This window comes from Melanostigma gelatinosum, assembly GCF_949748355.1.
Source record: "Melanostigma gelatinosum genome assembly, chromosome: 10".
NCBI classification, from domain to species: domain Eukaryota; kingdom Metazoa; phylum Chordata; class Actinopteri; order Perciformes; family Zoarcidae; genus Melanostigma; species Melanostigma gelatinosum.
In genome coordinates, this window is record NC_136643.1 from 17,361,730 (window position 1) to 17,385,374 (window position 23,645).

At 41.1% G+C, this 23,645-nt stretch overlaps 1 protein-coding gene across 1 annotated transcript; it reads right to left on the reverse strand.

The window, feature by feature from the left end:
- Window positions 1–219: 219 nt before the first annotated feature.
- kcnj3a (potassium inwardly rectifying channel subfamily J member 3a) lies at window positions 220–18,610 on the reverse strand (the record flags this gene model as incomplete). Its single annotated transcript, XM_079277293.1, has 3 exons — window positions 220–815; window positions 16,850–17,066; window positions 17,933–18,610. The coding sequence occupies 3 exons, from the start codon at window positions 18,608–18,610 to the stop codon at window positions 220–222; spliced, it is 1,491 nt and encodes a 496-aa protein (XP_079133419.1).
- Between the last annotated feature and the right edge of the window lie 5,035 nt (window positions 18,611–23,645).

Here is a 23,645-nt window from a genome sequence, read left to right on the forward strand (position 1 = left end):
GTACATCATCCTAAAAAAAAATATCAGAGGTCTTTCATAGCATGTGCACTTACATCCAGGGACAAATGTGCTCAATTCCATCACCCTACTTCATATAAGGTTTATGTGCACATTCTCTACATTTCTTTTCAAATAAGAATATTGTCCATTTATAAATTAGGGATAGTACAAGGTAGGGAAACAAAGGTGGATGGCATAAGTTACAATATGTCGCCTGCTCTATGTAAAGCGATCTGAATTCATCTTTCTGAGTTTGGGCGGCAGGTGTCCGTCCATCCTGCCCCCTCCTCCCCCAGACAGTCGCTGCAGTTTGGGAGGTAAGTCCGCCACAGACTTACTCATGCTCTCCGTGTTGATCTTGGAGGTCTTACCCATCAGCTTATCATCAGAGACGCCTGGAACAGAGCTGATTCGCTGTAGCTTCATGGGCAGGTCTCCAAAGCTGTAAGTCATCTCCGAGGTGGTGGAACTCATCCTCAGTAGCTTCTTGGGCAGGCCTTCCCGCCCTGTGATCTTCTGGAGCTTGGTGGGCAGCTTGGTGGTGCTGTCATTGTCCTCCAGGGTCTCCAGACAGTCCAGAGAGCTGTTCTTCTCCCCGCTGTTGCACAGGGAAGGAGCCATGAGGGGCGAGGAGAGGAGCAGAGCCTCTTCCTGCTCCTTCACGCTGTATGGAGGGGTGGGCACCTCGAATGTAGCGTGGAACTGAGAGTAGTCCACCTTGAAGAAGCCTTCCTCCAAGGAGATAACCGGGAAGAAGCGGTGTCCCCACAGAACCTCGTCCTCTGTGTAAGACGTCCTCGCTTGGCAGGTCATCCCTGTTAAAAGCAAGAAAAAAACCACATAAAAAAAGACCATTGAGTGGATGAATTGTCAGATTTATAAGTTCATTTTGAGGCCTCAAAAACGACAGCAAATGATGTGTCACTCTTGGCACAGATCAACCCAATAAAGGCTGAAGACGAAATGTTTCATGACTCTAGTCAACAACAGAGGCCTGATTTAATTATATGATTGGCATCGTTCCATAAGATTCAACAAAACGCTATATCAGTAAAATTGTATCGATGTATTTATCCGTTGCGTTTTCTTTTACAAAGTTAGGAAAGCATTGTTAAAGTCATGCCTGATGTTGCCTTACATATGATCTCACAGAATGATCTCAGTCTCTTCTGCACAGTTAGGCAAACAGCTTGTAAATTAAACACGAGTGTCGGATGGGTGCATAGTGTCAGCTGATACACAAAGCCCAGGTGTGTGTTTGTGTTCAGGGTTGTCTTTTTATGCACTAATGTGGAAGCTCAGAGTAAACAAAACAGAAAAAATATGTTAATATCAAATTTTTAACTGACCGACACACCGACAGAGTGATGCTTCAGTTCAAAACTGCTTCTAGTGAAAAACACTTCTCCACATCACCTCTTATGCGACTTAACAGTTCAGTCCACACCTTTAGCTTGGCTGGTAACCACAGAAGATAGAGGATTAAGATAATCAAACTGCAAGAGAGCGCCAGCAAAGGCTTCAGGAGGTCGAGCTCACACTAAATTTTCTTTTGAGCTTTCTGACACAAGAAAGGGAACCCAATTAAATCCGAAACATAAAAATGAAGTATCTGTTACATGTTCAGCTGGAGAAAAGCCAAAGTGAGTCTGACAATTTAGTAAAAGCGTTAATTTTCTCTCATTTGCCGACTACAAATTAAAACGAGATATCCTATTAAGCATTTTCTGGGTTTGTGTGTGTACCCGGCGTTAAGTATGCTTTGCAAATTCGGCACAAGATAGAAGAGATTGATACACTTCAAGCAAATGTTCCCTCACACGAGACGCTGAATTAAATCCCACGTCTTTGGAAGCAAATTAATGCAATTAGCAAAATCATGAATGATCAACAAAAAAAGTTATTGGATGCTTATTAGTGATTACTAATCACCACTATTAGCTGCGAGCTGCCTGTGCATTATATCATGCTGCATTGCTCACAGCAAAGCCCCATTCATCTTGGCCTCTACTGTTCTAATGAAAACACAGCTTTCTTACTGAAAGTGAGCAAAGAAAATCTATAATTAGGTTAAACAAAACACTAAATTGGTTATATCACTCCCAAAAGCCCTTATTCTAGCAAAGAGGAATGGCTGGGGGGCACTCGTGTTGAGACTTGTTGAAATCCATTAGGAAATCAATGACAGCAGTAGCTTATTATCAAATGTTTTAATTACCAGCGTCATATTGTTCTGGCAGCGACAGTTGGGTCAAAGCTGGGATGAAGCGCTCGCTCACAGTCAGACACCGCTGCTGATTGTCAGGATGTCATCATCGAAACTGGAGGCATCTGTGATTCCACCCTATTCCAAAGGTCATCAAATAATTCACTGATAACAGCTCGGCACACAATCGCAGATGTGCAAGAGGCTGAACATCAAGTGCGTTCTGGGTATTCACAGTATTACTTCTGCACTATTGCTTTGCAGTCCCGGAGCCTTTAGGCATACGGGAAGTGTGTTGCAGTGACTAAAGCGGGCAAAGCTAATGAGAACTTTTAGGGCCAAAGCGCTTTGAGAGTTAAGTGTTGTGGAAATCTTATTGCATTGTGAGCCTTCTAAACTGCCTACTGCCAAAACATAGTCACCTTTGATCATCAACAGGTTACATTTAGTGATTCTGATGTAAATTGCTCTCTGTTTTGGTTTTAAAACAGCTACTTTAACCACCACCAGCAGTCAGCCGTACCTGCTTTATTGAATAGCACAGCCGATGCTGCGATGTTAACTGGACATCCATACAGTAAACATAGGGCTATAGAACATCAATAGCTATACTTTTGGTGGTGCATGATAAGGAAAAATGGTGCATGATCAGGAAAAAGGTTGGAATAAGTGAAATGAAATTGTGCCTGAGGCAAAAGTTTGCTACAGATTCATCTTACATCTATTAATAATGCTCTATTGTTCTTGCAGATTGTGTAGGAGTTACTGTAAGACCTCAGTCTCTGGAAAGACATGAGCCCTGCTGGCCTGGGGCTCAATCCCCCTTCTCCAGAGCCACTCAACCCCACAAAAAAAAGGACGAAATCTCACTGATGTGGATGGTCTAATCAACGGTACCCTTCTTCAAAAACTAACAATGGCACTAGACCTAATCATGGTCATTTAATATGCATGTACTTCCCATACATTATTCAAGAGCTGATGCCTGAGCCGTTGCATAATCGTAGGCATGGTTGCATCACATATGTACAATTGTGTTGATAAAGATAAGCTGCTCTGCTCACACCCACATGGCACGCAGTATAACAGACACAGCAACAACAGTGAACTGCGTGCCTCCACTTTCACTCAGGCCATGACACAGTTTGAAACTCGATGGAAATGTCCTCATTATGTGGAGTAACGTGATCGGCAGAGACCTTGAGATCAAACTGAGTACAATTTACCAGCTAAAAATATCACAAAACATTAAAACCAGATGAATATATTCTCTCCAGTTACTGAATGTAATTCCTAAAATAGGAATCCAGTCAAATGAGAATACCCATATCGGTGTGTATTTCGTATTACTGGCAAAGGCTTATGTAACTCAAAAACACACGCCTGCCCAGGACTCAGTGTTTCTATGGAAACAAAACTGTGGGAACGTGTGCATGCGACAGCCATGAACCTCTTCACTGCAGAGTTTGGTCAAAAGTAACAGCGGCAACACAAAACAAAAGTCTCTCTCTCTCTCAGATCACGACATCCAAACTCAACTCAAAATGGATTTCCCATTCAGGGAAGGGTGGAATCATCCTTATGGCTCCAGAGTCAGATCAAAATGTTTTGACTGTCTCTGAAAGGTGACCTTTTACGACACAAGAGGTAAATCACACACTGACTTCTCATCAGTGAAGCACAAAACGATTTTCTCCCTTATCATCTATCATGTAGTTTTACATCTGTGTCATGGCACCACATTGGATATCATGTAAGCATTGTGTCATGAACACACATGGCAGGAGAGGGACAACAGTCCGATCCGTTCTCTGCTGCTGTTTGCTGCTGGCAACATGGAGCTGAAGGACATCAGTGAGGTAGAAGCACCTTAGATGTGTGGTGTGCAGTGTTTTCACAGTTAGAGGTGTTGGTAACATCAGTTAACATACAGTATGTCAAAAATGTAACAAGCAAACACAGCTTCAGTCATTTTTTATACACACTTTTTATACTCTGTATGGACACCTATATAATATAATATATTTATTTTTAGATCTTTTATAACGTGTTTGCCTTTCCCAAATCGTACAAGAAACGCTGGTAACAATGTCTTTAACCACTCGACCATCAGGACACTCCACACTTGGCTACATTCAGTATAATAGCAAATTATATTATTAATATACTGGCCTGAAATGACATCATCACTTACATCAAGTAATAATGAAATGTGAAAAACAAGATGCTTTATTTTGTCTTGCCTTTTAAAACAATTATCTGAGTTTAATCCAATGGCTGTGTTGACTTAGTTGATCTGAAAGCTTAAAAATCACAATGATAAAATGAATCAGCAATAATTTTGACAATCAGATGATCTATGATTTTGTAACCAAAATGCAAAACAATTGCCAGTTTCAGCCGGATATACTGCTTTTAGTTTCTTATATTATAGTAAGTTATATTTTTGGGGATTGCTTGTTAGAGAAAAAAGAATTTGAAGGTGTTAACTTGGATGTTTGTTGTGGGATATAAAAAAATACATTCTGATGATATTTTACAAAAAAGAAAATCTGGAAATAATTGTAAATAATTGTTAAGATAACCAATCAAACACACATGCAGATTCATTCATTTTTCTACTCATTAACATTACAGTTTTTCAGTATCTTTACTGTTTTGATTCACTCTCATCAGTCATTTCCAGCAGCAGCAGGAGTGAAACAGCTCTGAGGAACTCACTGTACTGTACACTATATACCTGCACCAAACAGCTGACAGACACGGTTAGCGACTAGGGAACATCGTGGAGCATTTAGCAGCTGAAGAGCCATATATATTTCTCTGTCTCCTCAAGAGTTGCTGGAGACCTTTAGACCTTAACCGAGTTAAAGGAAAGTAAATAGTGGACTTCCTTTTTCCCAGGTGGCCAGAATCACAACTATAGAATGCTAATGTTTCTCTAAGCCTGCTGTAGATACAATTAGCCACCTGTTTGCTCAAATACTTCATCTAACAACTTTGTAAGGAGGAGATATGTCAATGTCGTGATTACAGCTTGCAAGCAAAGCTCAAACTATTTATAAATGGATCGCTTAAACATCTGTAATGGTCAACCTGTCACATACTGCAGTTCTTATTTTTACATTTTACTGTTGAGATTAAACTCGTATTGTTGCTGCTAAGTAAAAATCCTGTCTCTCCAATTTGGGGCTTTTCCAACTTTCAGATGGATTAGTGTTTCTCATCTCACCAGATCATTTATTGTTTTTTTTCACATCTACTGCAAAATAATAAAACCTAAAAGGGAAGTAAGAATTACAATTTTTTTATAAAGCACAAAAGGAAAAAAAGAAAATCATACAAAACAGCTCGTAGATCAACGATTATCAAACACCAATTGTTAAAGTAGAAAGGATATGTAACGGCAACACAATTAGACAATAAATACTGAAAATGTAAATTGCAAAACGAGTTCATAATGTGACATATCAAGAGCTGCTCCATGAATTCTCTGTCCATTTTTGTTCATAAAACTCAATCTTCAGTATAAAGGACAGGATGATCTGACTGACTGGCCAATGTAAATCTTAATCCAACACAAGTGTGAAATCCCATCAGAAGTCCCTCATCGCTGAAGTTCACCAGGCAGTTTACTGCTTTCATACTGTGCAATAACCATGTGACAGCATGAGCGGCATTCGAATAATCCTCTGCTGAATCCCCGAATTCAAGACAGATGTAAAAAAAAAAAAATGCATCTCATTGAAGCTTCAGAGAGGAAATAACAAAATAATATAAAATATAAAAAATCACAGAAGAAAAATGTTCTGCATCAATGTGTGAGCTTTTTCTGCCATCTCAGCAACAATCATGTTTTTAAATTAAATCTCCAGGCATAGCTCAAACTCAAATGTTGTTTTTTTAAGCGAATGAAGTGGACTTTGGGAATACACACAGCACTGAGATGGGATGTCTGTCTGGAGATTACAGGTGCTCTATCTGCACTGTACGCTGTTATACAATATTTCACAGACTCCTATCTGATTCCGTTATGGACTGAAAAAAAAGTGTCAAGAATAAACTTTGAGATTTGAAGATGCCCAAAAAGCCATCTCAGCTTGAGACTCTAAATAAATGCACTTTCCTTTGATAACACAGAGCTGTTTGCGTCTCAGGTCCAACAAAGTGAGGCAGCCGTGCAGTCAGCAGAGTGACAGCGGAGATAAAATGGGTTCTTTGGGGGTTGGAAAAGCACTGTAAACTCTGAGGCAGCCTGCCAGTGTTTCTTGATAGTAGCTATAAAAAAAAACCCCGAGCCTAAGTGGTATTCACTGACTCTCGTCTAAAAGAAGCTCATCCAGGTTGTAGAAGGATCGTATCCGTTTGGTGCCTGGCTCAATCAAATTCCCAGCTGCAGATCTGTACTTGACACAGTGAGAACAGAGAGAAGTCAGAGGCCACACCTGAGAGCAGAGATCTATTTATTTCTGCTCTGTCACACCATCTAGGCAGGGTCGCAAGCTAGATGTTCTTTTCCTTTATTTTTCTTAAATTGGTGCTGTTATACAATTCAACTACTGAAGGCACCAAACAAGTGATACTCGAAATTGACGGTGAAAATTAAGGTTTAGTCAAATGACTTCGAGATGAACTCCTAAAAAGAGAATCACCTTTGCAACCTCTTATTTTGTGACATAATCCCGAATAACCTCCGTCTGTCTGTCTGCCTCTTATTCTTTCACCAATCACCCAAATGTTCACACACACACACACACACACATCATTGCAGTGCTGTCAGCAAAGTCCGCTGACTGTCTATCTGTGGAATCAGCTCAAGTGTTGTGTATGAGAAAAAATGCGAGCAAAAACAAGCATGTGAATCTGGATGCTGCACATGCAGAGCACCGCCACACACCACCATTCAAGGTTCATCCTGCTCTCACTGTCGGGGACTCGCTGCAGCCAAAGGGTGTCCGCAAAATGCCTTTGCTGCATCGCTGGATTGTGAGGAGCAGCAATTAATTCCAGACAATTATTCACATTGCAAAAACAGGAAGCAGAATTCCCCTTTGTCTTGTTTCAGGATCTGTGTAACAACGTATTAAGCTGCTGCGCTGAATGCGGTACTGTAAAGCTGAAGGAAAGGAGAATACAAGGATGCTGGGTGGTGCGTTTAAGCTTACTGGAGAGAGGAACGTTCAACTCACAGGTCTGAATGACGTGGTTCTCAGTAGTTTGGCTTTTTACAACTGACTCGTTACTCTGTTCAATGTAATGTTACAAAGGATAATACAATACCTACGTATAATAGGGTAAAAAAAACAATCAAATTTTTATACAGAGAATTGTTATTGTGGCCACAAGTCCTGTCTGATCATCTGTTTCTATGGTGACCATCATCAAGTGTAGAGAAATCCACAAGCCTTCAGCGACCTGTTTTTCACAGTTTGACTTTTTCAAAGGTGGAAATAAGTCCCCTCCCTCTGTTAAATACTGTATTCCAATGTGATCCATTTGTGAAGGTGCAGCTCTGGCGTTTAGTCCACATACAGCACTGGCTGAGCAATGAGAGCAAGGAGGAAGCTGATGGAGGGAAAAGGCAGGGGAAGTGCACTGCTGTGGGGGAGGGGAGAGCCTGGATGCTGGATGCTGGATGCTTGAGTGTGGAGGCTGTTGGAAAGGGAAGGGAATCGGAGCAGGGGTTGCCAACCATCTCCATACGAGGTGGGATGTCAGGCGGGCTAGAGGAACATATGGCAGTAGGCCATTAACTCAGCCAAGAGAGCACATATTACCAAGTGAAGGCAATCTCAATACTGCTGTAAAGGGAACCAGTTGAGCATAAAATCACTTGACACTATTGGTCATACAGGAAAAAATCCCATGGCATCCAAACCAAATGGAGCTATGACTGACTTTCTCCTCATATTGTATTGAGTGCAGAAATGATCAGAAAACCATTTTCTCTCCATAAAACAGACTGAGTGAGTGAGAGCTCTAATCTCATATTGATTTTGAGGATTAAATCTACTTAAGTCATGAAGAGGAGTTACAGCTGAAAGCGGGGCCACAAAAGAGGGCATTTTTAAGCCTTAATAGATCTCAGACGTAGGTGGTGTTAAAGAGGAGTAACCCGCTGGTAAGAAAGCATCCCTCTTGTTTTGTCAAGTCTATCACTTGAGTGTGAGAGCAGATTATTCGAGTAAATTCAAGCATGTCTGAGTGACAAAAACAGAAAGAGAGGAGCCCCTGGAGGGACTTGCTAAAAGACAGGTCTTAAGAATAACCTGTTCATGTGGCTCTGTGTTTAGGCCGCAGGACTGATTCACCCACACTTAAAAGACGGTCGCAGCCCAACCAATCAATGCTTGCCGGTGACCAACACTGCAAGTGCATCACAATCTTCCTTATGACCTCTTAGGCAAGTGGAGCCACAATTGTATCTTCTAAGATAAAGACAACCAGGACCTAGTCAATTATTTCTAACTTTTCTCAGCGTGACATGAAGACTGAGGCGTTATTGGCGAATGCATTTCTGGCAATTTGGTCACAACAGCTCATCCCAGGTCTGCCACCACACCTCCTCTGCCGGTGATTTATTGCCATCCAACACGGACTTGACAAATCCCTCAAGACACAATTACCTTGCTCCCCCTTGGGAAGCCAGCACAGTTCATCTAAAAGGGATAATGAATCCAGGATGTCATCGCCGGTTGGCTGCAATGCTCATTATCTGGAGTTCATCCCCAGTGCAATTATTGTACGTACAGCAGACATAAGAGGTAAATCTCACAGATGCGTTCCTAGAATACCCCTGTTTGTTTATCTAAAATTAGTAAAGCTAATTTCAGCCTTACTCAAAGCAGCATGCGAGCTCCGGCAAACAGGGCTGCCCTTGTGTAATGATGAGTTGTTCAGCAGATGCCAGTAATACAGTGGGTGGACAAAATATCATGACCACTTTTATGACGTAATCATATCCAACAGTTTCGCAACAGATCTTTTGTGAAGCTAAAGTTCAGTTCATTTGTAGCCTTTGTGACGTGTTGACTCGTCTCTGTGGTGATTTTGAGGGTGTATTTTTTCTTGCTGTTGCAATGAACTGAATTAAATTGTAAATATAACTCCAACAGTATATGTAGTATACAGTCTACTACAATCCAACACAGCAACAATATAATAGACTCATACAAATGGAACATAATTTCATTTTATGACTATTATCTATATTTTATTTGATTCTATAGATCTTCATAATTGTATATACATTCCATAATAATATAATGTACGATAGTATTTCAAATGTAATTTCAAATTCATGCTTTTCTGTGTGTAAAAACCCAGTGGTGGGAGATTATTTACTCTCGTAAAAGTACCACAATGTAAAAATACTCCACTGCAATTAAAAGTCTTGCAATTTACACATAATGTGCTTTCGGTAGATTACCAGGGAAGTGTATTAGTATGTCATTGTATTCAGGTCCACACTTGTGTATATTCACACCTCTTTGCGACACTGCTGACATTGTCCGTATTTGTCATGCTGAGATATTCAAGGAAGATAGCTGAAAAATGTGTTGTTGATTAAGTCAAATGAACCAAACTTATGAAACACATTTTAACAAGTGAGCTGTAAGGTTTCCAACGTGGGGCTTAGCGCTACACAGGCGGAGCTCAGCAGGGACAGACACGTCTCTCCTGAGTTCTCACCCTGAGCACATTCGATTTAATTGGAACCTCCTGCTCTCACCTGCTCTGCAGCCTTAGCTTCCCCACTGAACCCTCTTTAACTCTTTGACCTGCATGGCCCGCAACAGGGACAGCCGCACCGGGAAGGGAGGACACACTCACGGTGTAATGACTCAGAATGAATTACGGTCAGTTTCTCCAGAGGACGGCACAGTCTTGGCTCGTATCCGGGGTTCACTTGCGCCGCTGTTCACTGAAGCTCTGGAGCTCCTGACGTCAGGTGACCCCAGACCTCCGGGGCTAGGACCTCTTACTGATATGATTGAAACTATTAGGCCTCTGGCACAATAGATAGTTCTCCATTTTCATTTCAATTACTGCTACTGATGATAAAACACAGGTCGGGCCATGACATAGACTGCTCTGCTAATCAGTGGCAATAGGCGTTTCAAATTAAATATGCTGACTGGACGGCAGAGCAACTATTATTCTTAATTTCATTTCTAAACATACACTTTATGTGTATTTGTTGCACAACAGTTACTTATATGATTATCATATAACCACTTTATTATTAGGTCAGATAATTACTTATTTATTTACCTAAACTGAGTGACAAGAGTCTCTTCAACGCCTTTTTTAAATAAAGAATTAATACATTTGATCGTACATTATTCTAGATCTTAGATATTTTCAGCTTTTTTCCCTAAGACTTTAATATTACACAGGTCTAAACACAGACTTCATTTGAAAGATAGAGTGGCACAATTTCAAATACTAAGCATACAGGTAGGCGATTCATGACATGCTTTCTCCAGTCACATACAGCATTCATGCACACATGAATATACATTACCAGTTGATCCAGTCTATATGCAACTAAGCCCCTGCCACCCACACTCATTTTGAAGTGAGCAGATAGGATATTCTATTTTTTATTCCATAACACTGCCTTGTAGCGGTAGAGTGGGCTGACAGAAACCTCACAAAATAATCAAAATCAACACGAGACGTTATCGAACAGAAGAGACTTTTTGATCTTTTTTCCATCATTTGCCTCATGACCAAATCAAGAGATGAAGTGGGACGCTGTGTTTCGTGTACATCGCACATTCAGGCGGAACATCATTTAGAAACAGGGGGATTATTAGTACGTTCGGTGAGCAGCGAGTGTTTGCCTGCGGTACAAATGTGCTGTTTTCACCAAAAGAGTGAAATAAAGTCCATCTGAAAATTCTCTAAGCAAACTAATTCAAACATTGAAATAAACGACGAAGACAGCAGACTTTATTATGGAGCTCACTTCCTATAAAAACTTGAAAAAAACATGTCTAAATATGACTTATTCGCACCATATTTTATGCATTTCACGGCAAGTGTAATGATCACACTGCATACGTTTGCGTGACAGTCACATCTCTCTGAAAAGAAAAGAGGTTTGTGTTGATGATAGAGTTTATCCTCGTGAATTATTGCTTTTCGTAGCTGATGAGTAAATTTAAAAACACTTTGCAGAGCTGGTGAAGAGCTGCGACTATGTGAGACCCCAAACAATATACAAAATCTCCGGGATAGACTGATGTGCCGACAAACCTCGTTCTGTTGAATGAGTGAGCAAGTTCCTCGCAAAATGAATCATCAGCTTGTTTATGCTTGTTGGTTATTCTTTCTTTAAGCTGAAAACTGCCTGGTCTTAAATCACATAATACACATTCGATTAGATCTGCAGCATACGGGATCTGCAGCATTCAGATAGGAGTGTTGTGGTGTAACTGCATCATGTACAAATCCGACACTGAAAATCATTACACTGATTCGTTTCATGGATGGAGGAACCTAAACGTCTGTTGCTGGCAGCTACAGTTTATTTTGGGTTCCCAATAATCAGCTCCAGTAATGAACAGATTGCCTCTGGCTTGGTTTTTAAGCCTTTGTAGTGTTGAACAGCATTGCTGGTGTTAATGGGACACTTATCTCAACTTCTGATGTATTTTAAGTTGGTAGTAGCTCAGAATCAGCTGGTGGGTCAAAGTCAGGTCAAGCTCTGTAGTGGTGCATTGAAAAAGACCCTGCAAATCTATCGATATGTTACGATATCAAAATGTGTTCATGATACACTTGATATATTTAGAAGAGGCCCTTTGGTAGAAACAATTAAATAAATGATAACTGGATTCCTTTTAGCTGCTCCTGGTATTGTGCATGCTGTCTCACTGTGACATTAACTGCACTTCATTCCACCTGTTTTTATGCACATTTTTAAAAACAAAAAGTGGAACCCTCCATCAACAAAAAATTCAAAATATTACAAAAATATTTTTACTCTTGGCTGACGGGGACAAGTTGGAGTGTCGATAAAAAAAGAATAGCTACAAAGTATAATGGAAACAGACTTAGTGTGAATAAATGACGACGTACAGTACATGAAGCATGTAACTTAAATGTTCACTGAAGCTTCGGATTAACTGAGGGGACATATGAGTATGTGGAACAAACATAAATACCATATTTCCATCATGTTTTCTACATTGTTAACCACCGTTTGAGGTTTGACTGGCGTTTTATTTATTACGTCGCCCTCTTCTTCTGCAATGGTCTGTTAGCAACAGGCTGGAGAATTAACGCCACTAGCTGATTATCTTAATGCACTGACTCCTAATATTTGCACGACAGTGATGGAAACACAAATTAATTTTTCTTTATAGATTTCCTTGACATTTTCTGAAAAATGAATTTGCTGTGAGTTCCAATACCCATACTGCCATACTATTTAGTATGCCAGAAACATATTTAGTATCTCCGAACACAAAATACGTAAAATTCAGTGTGACAAAAATCGCTTTTTGCATTATTCAAGCCCGCATACTTTTCTGGGTATTCCAACCCACAATCCTCAGTGCAAAGAGGGTCAAAGTTCAAGTGCAACGTTATGAGGAAGTAGTATATCCCATCTGAATGCATAATGCCTGCATCAGGGCAGTTGCAGTACGTACTACAAATAAAAGGAAAAAGTATGCTACCGGTAGTTGTAACGCAGAGTCAGATGGGAACTACTGTCACAGCTTCCTGAGACGCTAGAACTAAGTCATGGTTAATGTCATGAGTCATTTCAGTGCCCGATTTTTCCCAGCTGCCCAATCCATTCTGCACATGCACGGGAGAGCGTACCCAGTATCCGGTGTGGGAAGAGCCTCCCCTACTCTGCCTTTGATTGGCTACAGGCTACTAAACATCAATGTTAACTATGATGCTAACCAACACTTCAAAGAACTACACAGGCCACGGGAGATCACGTTTTGTTCCAATAGTTCGTTCGGCTATTTCTTTATTATTTACAATTTCCATTTATTATTTAATGAATAATTTCACTTCTGATCATTGTTGAGGCGAGAAATAAACTTTATAGACTTTGAATGTTGTCGGTTTTAAGAAAATTGATATTAATGATAATATTAATATTTATTTTGATTATGGTAGTCTCTGATAAGCCCCTCTGTGCTCTGCTCCTTCGCAATAGAACCACACAGCAGGGTCTGTGGGCCTGACTAGCCCGCTGGCTATTAACCCCTGCAGGTGTTAGCTTCGCCTCAAACCAATTTGTTGAGCTTTCTTAACTCCGATAACATCAGGACAATTTTACAATTCGCCATCAATTTTAGTCGATTTGCAAGTATTCAAAATCGACACAGTTTATTTCTCACCTCAAAAATTATCAGAGGGGAATTTAAAAAAAGCATACAATAATTAAAAAAAAAGAATAAAATAAAACACTTCAGACAAAGTGAACCTTCGAACTACGGGACAAAGTTAGCGTTAGCGTTTAGCAGAGAGGAGGCAATCAGAGGCAGAGTGGGGGCAGGTCTTCCAGCAAGGCATACAGAGTAGAACGGAATTGGATTGGAATCGGATTGGATACTGACACTGACATGTGACACCTGTGCTTTTGCTTCTCTTTTCTTTCCTTTTTATGACAAGAAAAAGCGGTCTGTGAAAAGAAAAAGCCTGTGACCACTTGTTACAGAGTTACACAGTGTTTTGAATTACCTGTATTACTCATTACCCTGACTTTTGCTCAACATTTATTATTTTAACGTGTTTTTCTATGGTATGAGTGCTGCATTTATGTACCACTCCACCATACTACAAGTGAGCAGAAGTTACTGCACTGTGGCCTCTGTGAGAACGTAGAAACGTGTTGTCCAACCATAAAATCTAGTCGGTATTTATTTTGTCACAAAATATGAATTCATTTTATTAATTGTATTGATCATAATTCTTTACCGGGCTGCAGTCATTACTTGTTCTTCACTCTGGCTTTTGTTATACAAACAAAACTCAATGCCTGCAATGCACAAATGATGCAGGAGTACCTCAGCTTGGTGTTGTTGTGCTGAGATTAACAAAGCAACAAGGGGATGACGCGCTCACACACAGAGCCTTACATGCAGATTTGCTCTGTAGCCAATGACACTGTAACTCTATACTTGTTGGGGAGTGATGTGGTTTGTGTTGCTTTTATTGATTGTTATTGTGTCAGACACTATCTCTGTTATTGCTGTTAACTCAATCAAAACGTGTTACAACAGACTTCTTGTTTGTTTTCTTTCTTACAGCTATCGTCTTTTGTAGGGCAAGCGTTCAGATGGCATGTACAGTACAGAGCAGTACAGTACATTAATTGCAACGTGATGTAAAGCCAAGTCATCCACAGCAGCACAACATCTTCCGTAAGAAAACCAGACGCGATACCACAAAGCCACAACTGTCAGGAGTCCAGAAGAAAATCTGCTGCTACCAGACATACATGTCTCATTTGGATGGTGTGTCTTGCTTAGGTGGTGAACAAAAACACATCGGGCTCCTCTTCAAAGGGAATGAGAAATATCTCATGTCTTTTTATATAATGTAGAGGCCACAGCAAAATGGAACCATTCTATACGTGCGCTGATCCAAGATGCACACATTCTTCTCTTTTCTTGTGCATAGAGAAAACTTCAGTCAATCCAAAATATTAGATACAATAAATGCAGAACAAAGGGTGACTGTGTCGAAAAGGGTACACTGTTGTTTGTTATTACCTCGTAGGAAGGACACAGAGACAATGATTGCGTAGCTTTAATCTGTAGTGGAAAGTACTTTAACTTGTGTTCCAGACAACAGTTTTCCACACATAACAAAAACAACAACAACAACCTAGATCTGGGGAGTTGGGCAGGTTCTTCACTAGTAAACACCAAGCCTCATAAATATTTCATCTTATTCTGTCTCTGCTGTAACACCTGTTCTGGCAAGCACTTCTTGGCACAGTAACGCCTCCGTGTGCTTTTCATATTTCAGGAGAGATCCTCCGTAATACCACGCCGTGTTGTCAACAAAGCAATTTAATTTAATGTTCAGCATTGCATGTTTGCCTGTTTTATTGCTGAAATTGTGCTATGATTCCTATAGCATAGGAATACAAAATAAAAAAAACTAAGTTTAGGTGCAGTGCTGCGATCCTGAATACTCAAGGAGAGGTTGCCATGGAAACAGAGTTACATTGGCCAGGAATGAAAGCGTCTGAGGATTTAGACTTTCACTGTACATCAATTTTTAACCATAGATTGTTTTTACATCAGCCTTTTCCACCGACTTCACATAACCACAAACTGCTCCTCCGTGCAGACATTTCTGTGACGTAAAAACGTGAGCATAACATTCCCAAACCACCCAGTTCAATCGAAACTGAGATTGTGACTGTAATAATTGATACGAGGACACGTGCTTCTGTGACAGTCAGTGTCATACTAAAAATACCCGCTAATTATATCAGTGATAATTCAGTCACATCGCCACAATGAATAATTACATACCCTAGAAACCAAAGCAACCTGCACACAACAGCAATTTTACAATTACTACATGTTTAATCGATAATCCACTGAGAGAAAGAAGAAACAAAGAAAGAAACATCAGCTGTTTAAACAGCGAGCAGACCAATTTAAGTTGGACATAATACACTGAACCCAAACTGTGCTCATGCTCCACATTGTAATACACTAACATCTATATGCACCATGCTTGAGAATATGTCAAATCTCATCAAATTGACATAAATGCTTCAGTCATAGACTGAAGAATCTTTACTTAAGTTGCATCTGAACTGCAGGATTACTTACATGAAACTGCATTCAATGATTGAAACTATCTATTCGGAACTGAAGATCTTTGCTAATTGCTATCTGCTGCGTCAGCCTCCCTGTCACATCTCCACATGCTGTGTTCTCTGAACCCACATATTACATCTGCTCCTCTGTTCCCTCCGTAATCATAAAGGAGCTCTCCCCACACTATATCAGCCGTGTCAAATCAACGGTTGAATTCAAAATGACCACAGTGGAGAATTTTACTCGGGGCATTACTCATCTTGTGGAAATGGAATTCCCGAATTCCAAAGGGACCTTAGAAACTAATTATTATCCCCTCAGAGAAAAGCAGCCGCAAGGTAAGTGCTGCACGGCCACAAAGGCGGAGGAATAGAATTTGTTTCAGATGAGAGAAAAAGAAAATGTATATAGCCTGACATTGCTGGAGTTTGAAATAGTTCCACAGCTCAACTTCCCCCAAAACCCTGAAGGTGTTTGAATGCATGGATTAAAAACTGGTTCACTCAATGCCTGCAACATTAAATGGATCATCTACGATGTATAATATTCACCACTGCTATTACTGTGTGCCACATAAGCAAAAATCAATAAAATGCAATAAAACAGTCAATCGTGTGTCCATTTGGATGTATTAACACCTATGATAGAGGTCAAAATGATCCATGAGATTTGTTGGAGAAATTGATATTGCAGCACTTAAAAACATTGTAAAGATAACGCAACATCTTCAGCTACTGTACATTTAGCCTGCAGCCACAACATGCAGCAAAACAAGCTCTGAATGTTTAACAGCAGGCCTACATAATGCATGTTTGCTTTTACTCACCTGTAGTCTCTACTATTCCTTCCAGAATCACCACAATTTCAAACTGCTCTGTTTGCATGGACCTCTGGGAGAGGTCATAGAAGGGGCTTTTGGTGTCAATCACATGGCAGATCGTGAGCGGTGAGACGAGGAAGAGCTGGTCTGCCCCGGTACTGAAACCCACGTCCAGCTCCAACTGATCCAGCGGAAGGAACTCGCCCTCGGGCGTCTGCCGAGACTAAGGAAGCGTACAGGATGAGACAGAGACAGAGATGTTGAGTGGGGGAAGGAAGGGGTAAGACAGACTTATCTACAGCACATCAGAGCCTTTGCTGGAGCTTTTCACATGTATATGCGAACAGAGCATCAGAAAAAAAAGGCTATAATTTTCCTAATTGACATTGTCAAGAATATCCAACTTAGAATGTGGTTTGATGTACCACTGGGACTTAAAATGTGTCATATTTGACACAACTGAATCAAATCCACTGCTTTAAATTGATTGTCACCTGCTGTGTCAGCACATGGAATTAGAATTTATAGAACTGTTTTCATAATTTAGATGGATAAGGTTACAGTGGGCATTGAGTTTATACTTACCTCAAACTTTTTGGGAGCCTGCATTTAATTCCCTATATCTATTCCTATATTACATAAATATTGTCCAGGATTTCAAAGTTTGTATACGTTTACTAAGGACTTTTGTGAAGCCAGGAGGTGGACAGCAGGGCAATCCATAGATGATGATCTCCTAATAAGGGACAGCAGCACATTTATAAAAGTTGTAATCATGACCATTTTAAAACAGTTGGCATATGAACGTGTTCTTTTCGAGTTCTGATGTAGGGACAGAAAGGCCTCTTGACAAACTTGACAGATTTCCCCCATCAGTTTTGGAAAATATGTCTTGGTGACTTATGGTCTATTTTTATTTATTTTTCAACATTGTAGTCATGGCTTAATGTTAAGTGTGGGCTTGAATGTCAGTGTGTAGGCCTTTCAGCATCAGTTACCTAAGAAAAGGCACTTGGACTGAGCAATGATACACAAAGGGAATATAACTAAAACAGTCAATGCATCCCGACTGAAAGTAGCATCACTTACTTTCAGCAATTTGCAGCGGATCTGTGCAGAGACCATATGGCTGTTACGCAGGTTGCCGATCCTGAACATGAGAGTTAGTTTTCCATCTCGCATAGAAATCACCGCGTGTTCACTGAACATTAACGTCTCGGCCCTTTTCTTGGGCTGAGACATCTTGATGAACATGCAGCCGATCAAGAAGGCATCGACAATTGATCCGAGGATCGACTGGAAAAGAAAGAGAATGATCCCCTCGGGGCATTTGTCTGTGATGTATCTGTAACCATATCCTATAGTGGCCTCGGTCTCTATGAAGAAGAGAAAGGCTGAGGGAAAGTTGTAGACATTGGCCACACATGGAGTGTACTTGTCATTGTGGGCTCTGTTGAGGTCTCCTCTGATGTATGCGATGCACCACCACATAGAGGCCATGAAGAGCCAAGCGACTGTGTAGGTGAGGATGAAAATAAATAGATTCCAGCGCCATTTCAAATCTACTAGTGTTGTGAATAAGTCTGAGAGGTATCTGCTGGTTTCACCACCCAGGTTCCCATGCTGGACGTTACATCGCCCGTTCTTGTCCACGAACCGCTGCCTCTTCCTCTTTTTCTCTGGGGGAGGCTGGTGGAATCCAGACCCGCTAGATGAGGTGGTCACTACCTGATAATCGTCCCCAAATTTCTTTCGAAGTGCAGACATACTACGATGACAGCAGCGAAAGAAATAACAAAGGATTCAGTGAAATAAAAAAAAAAGCCTGGGTTGTAGTTGCTGCAGTCGTTAATGCCCGTGCGCAATGTCTCCTCTTTGGAAATAAGGCAAAAAAAGTGTAATGTCTTCGCCCCAGTTAGTCTTGCACCGTCTTCTTTCGTCACACGCTACTGTTGCTACACTCTACAGCCATGAAATGTCAATAATGGAAGAGGAGATTACAAACCCCGAAGATGGAAGCCATATGAAAGAAATAAGCGACCCACGGGATAAGGTATCCAAACGCACCAGTCACAGTCCAGGTTTTTACAGTTTCTCAGTTGCTGCGTCGTGGATTACTCATCGCCCCTGAAGGTTGGGGCTATATCGACCTGTTCAGAACTGTACTCACAGAGTAAGTTTTCATACGAAAGTTCTAAATCCTTCCACGGCCGAAAAAACTCCAATATCTCCGCGTAATTAGTCGTTGGAAGCGGTTTCCAGGATGAAACGTCTCTGTGCGCACTTGCGTCTGTGTTGGAGATGATTCGGTTTCCAGCCCTTCCTTTGTAATCTGTATACATATGAGATGAGTTGCATCCAAGCATCTGAGTGTAAAAAAATGACGAGCTGGAGGAAGAAAATCACTGTCCCACTGTCGTCATTTTTGGCTGCGCGCATCGACGCTGATTAACAGGCTCTTTTCGGGCACCTATTCCCTTCTCTTAGAGAAATGTCGACTGGATTCTCATGGTTCAGCGGTAGAGATCCACCAGACACTCTTTTGGCCGCTTAGATCCCTTTTTCCCGTCGATTTCCCTGCGCGGCTCCTGCGCACTTGAACAGCTCCAGCGACAGCAGGGCCGAGATCCTTCTTGTGGCACGCGTCAGTCTGTGGCACGCAGCGTCACACAGCGTCCCTCTCTGTCTCTCAGCGTCCCTCTCTGTCACTCAGCGTCCCTCTCTGTCACTCAGCGTCCCTCTCTGTCAGTTCAGCGGAAAGATTCAGCTGTGGCACGCGAGCATAGTTCGGCAATTGTCAAGAAGCTGCGGAGCTGAGGGGGCGGAGCAACATTTCCTGAGAACACCCGTTGTTGTTACGACAGATCAGCTTCCATAAATCAGTTTTATGATTTTAGTTGAGTCACAGGAGCCCCCTGTTCTCTGTATGCATCCTTAGAGTAAGTACGTTGTACTTTTTTGTTTCTCATTCATTTTATTTCAGTATGATTTTGCTGCTTATGCAACAAAATGGAACATAATACACTTTCCAAATTACTACTTTTATAGTCACTTACAACAATCGGCTAAAATAATGAAAATAAATCATCCGTTTTAGAATCATTTAAAAGTATATATTAAAATTAAGACATAAAATGTCCAATCCAAAAATACATGTTTGAAAATATCTTCACTCTTCCTCTGCTTATATGTATATGTATGTCAGTAAGACATATGTTAACTGTTAACAGTTTACAGCATACTTAAATAAATATAAATAAATACAAAACACACGCACACTTTGTACACACACTGCAGCAATTCTTTTGCAGGAATATGAGCATATTTTCCCCCTCTGGCAAAATACAACACGTCTCATGCCTTATTTTATTTTACCAGTTGGTGGCGGTAATGCGCCAATTCGTTTGCCAACCGCCAGTACACCAAAAGGGAGGAGAAGAAGAAGCTTTCCCGTGCCTGTGTTGTTGTGCTCATGAGCGACAGCGCTACGTACCCCGTTGTAATAATACTATGAGTGAGGAGCGGAGGACCCAGTCCTGCTGCCAGGACGGAGTCATCAGGGTAGTGTAAAAAAAGTATTTCAATCTGCACAGGAAGACAGAGGGTTACGCAGAGTAACAGAGCGTGAAGCAGTGTGACGGAGCTTGAAGCAAGGTGACGGAGCGGGACGCTGGGTGACCGAGCGGGACGCAGGGTGACCGAGCGGGACGCAGGGTGACCGAGCGGGACGCAGGGTGACCGAGCGGGACGCAGGGTGACCGAGCGGGACGCAGGGTGACCGAGCGGGACGCAGGGTGACCGAGCGTGACTCAGGGTGACAGATATTTGATGTTGATGGTTAATTTGCAACCAAGTTGTATACATCATGTATTTACTTGTTATTTGTATGTAATAGAAAAGTGAGCATGTGTACTTCATGAAGCAATAAATAATGACAATTGAAAAATATAGAGAGATGTTTGGTTCATTCTTTTCAAACACTAAGCCTAATTTACCTGAGTCATTGATTTAATTGTCACACTTAAATCCTGAATTGACTGGTGAAACAGAAGAAGTTAAAGGCCAAGATGAGAAGATATAATGTTGGTCAAATACTGTGGTCCAAATTCAATTTATTCAGTTGTATTGGCATTGAGATATAGAAAGTTTGACTCTAGAATATTCAAACAATTCCGAATCTCACAAGACAAGAGCAAAAACAAGATGAATGTGTTCTCCTTTCTTCGTTGCTGTCATGTTAACTGTCTTGTGACCGCTAAGATTGATCTCTGGAGCTGTAGGTGGATGCAGACTGTCAGAAGTGTTACTATTTTGAAAATGTATCACTGATTGTGTTACTATGGTAACTGAAGCAAGGTCTACTGGAGGCTGTTTAATAATAGAGTGCAGTGATGAGATTAACGTGTTATACATTCATAATATCAGCAATTTCCTGCCACGTTTTTAATATTTTGTGATCCTATATTGAACGTAATTTTCTTTTCTTTCTCGGAACTGAATCACGCCGCTCGTAGATGAAAAGCAATACGTGTTTGGGATCGTGTTATAAAACCTGTTAAAGGGAACGATCTACGTGGATAACCTGTGGATACGTATAGTAGGTCGAAGTAATCAGCATACTTTTAGGAGAAAGGAAGTTGATTGACTGACTTGTACGAAGGAAATGGATCAATAAAACACGTATTGCTTCTTCTTCTCCTCCCTTTTGGTGTACTGGCGGTTGGCAAACGAATTGGCGCATTACCGCCACCAACTGGTAAAATAAAATAAGGCATGAGACGTGTTGTATTTTGCCAGAGGGGGAAAATATGCTCATATTCCTGCAAAATAATTGCTGCAGTGTGTGTACAAAGTGTGCGTGTGTTTTGTATTTATTTATATTTATTTAAGTATGCTGTAAACTGTTAACAGTTAACATATGTCTTACTGACATACATATACATATAAGCAGAGGAAGAGTGAAGATATTTTCAAACATGTATTTTTGGATTGGACATTTTATGTCTTAATTTTAATATATACTTTTAAATGATTCTAAAACGGATGATTTATTTTCATTATTTTAGCCGATTGTTGTAAGTGACTATAAAAGTAGTAATTTGGAAAGTGTATTATGTTCCATTTTGTTGCATAAGCAGCAAAATCATACTGAAATAAAATGAATGAGAAACAAAAAAGTACAACGTACTTACTCTAAGGATGCATACAGAGAACAGGGGGCTCCTGTGACTCAACTAAAATCATAAAAATGATTTATGGAAGCTGATCTGTCGTAACAACAACGGGTGTTCTCAGGAAATGTCTCAGGAAATGTTGCTCCGCCCCCTCAGCTCCGCAGCTTCTTGACAATTGCCGAACTATGCTCGCGTGCCACAGCTGAATCTTTCCGCTGAACTGACAGAGAGGGACGCTGAGTGACAGAGACGGACGCTGAGTGACAGAGACGGACGCTGAGAGACAGAGAGGGACGCTGTGTGACGCTGCGTGCCACAGACTGACGCTGAGTGACGCAGAGGTGCCAGTGCCACAAGAAGGATCTCGCTGTCTCTCTCCAGCGATGCACTCACTGTTGCCTAGTGGTACTACAAAGACAGACAATTTGGAGGAGGAGGGAAGAGGGTTCGCCTGGTTTGACAGTTGTTTTTTTTCGAGTGACCAAATATGTGAAACTGCAGCCAAGATGTCATAATGACTTTCAAATAATCCCACTAAGCGCCACGTTTAGCCTTTACCAAGACAATAAACAGGATGCTGGCTCTTTATAGCATTACCAAATTGGTTTATATGATTATAAAAATGGGGGAAATAAAATTGCAGTATTTCACAGCTTTATCTCTATGTTAGACACTGCCACGAAGCATCCTGGTGTACAAATATTTCCATTGTTCATCTAACTTCCTCTCCAATATACTGTATATGCAGTTCATGGTAATGTCAAGAAAAACATGTCCTGCATCTGTAGTGGACATTTACAAATGCGCCTTGTTTACCGGTTGTTCTTCTGGGTCATGACCTCTCCTCCATCCCATGACTGCACCCACTTTATCCAGTGAATGCTGTACACAAGAGATCACAGCAGAGTGACACGTCCTGCAGGAAAGCTGTTGACACTCACAGCAAACTGTATGAGATCTCAGGGGGGACAAAGTGCTGCAACCAACCTGGATGCACTGCTCAGAATTCACTCATCTCATTACCAAGATCGTGGCCACAGAGGAATACACCCACACCATAGTTACCCAGGCTTACACGCTGTCTCTCAAACACACATGAGGCAGGACGAACAACATACCACCACCTCTCTCACACACATTTTAGCACCCTCAGCCCCTCTTTCTCTCTCCTTTTCCCCTTGATATCGTGCTGTTGTGTGTTGCACTAAATCAGCATGTTTTGGCAAAATGTCTCCCTGCTAAAAGCACAATTACCTTTTAGTTACAGAGTCACTGATGACTGCAGCTTTGAAATGTACGTGTCAATTTTATTTATTTATTTATTTTATGTGCAGACAGGCAAGGGAGACAGACAGGAAAAGATTTCCCCATCAGTCAGCAGGCCGTCATAATTGCCAGGTGAACGTTAGCGACAGCTTTTGCAGGACTTTTACAATGAGTGCAGGGGGACGCAGGTCATCCATGCATTCTGGCTCTCATTAGGAGGAAAAGGCTACCGGTACTCACATATGTGCGGAGCAAAAACAAGGCTATTAGTTTGGACTGGCCGACATCAGCCCGTCGTCACCAGCTCGAATTTTTTTAATTGCTGTTTTTCACAGATTCATTGAAACAAAAGTTTCCTCCAC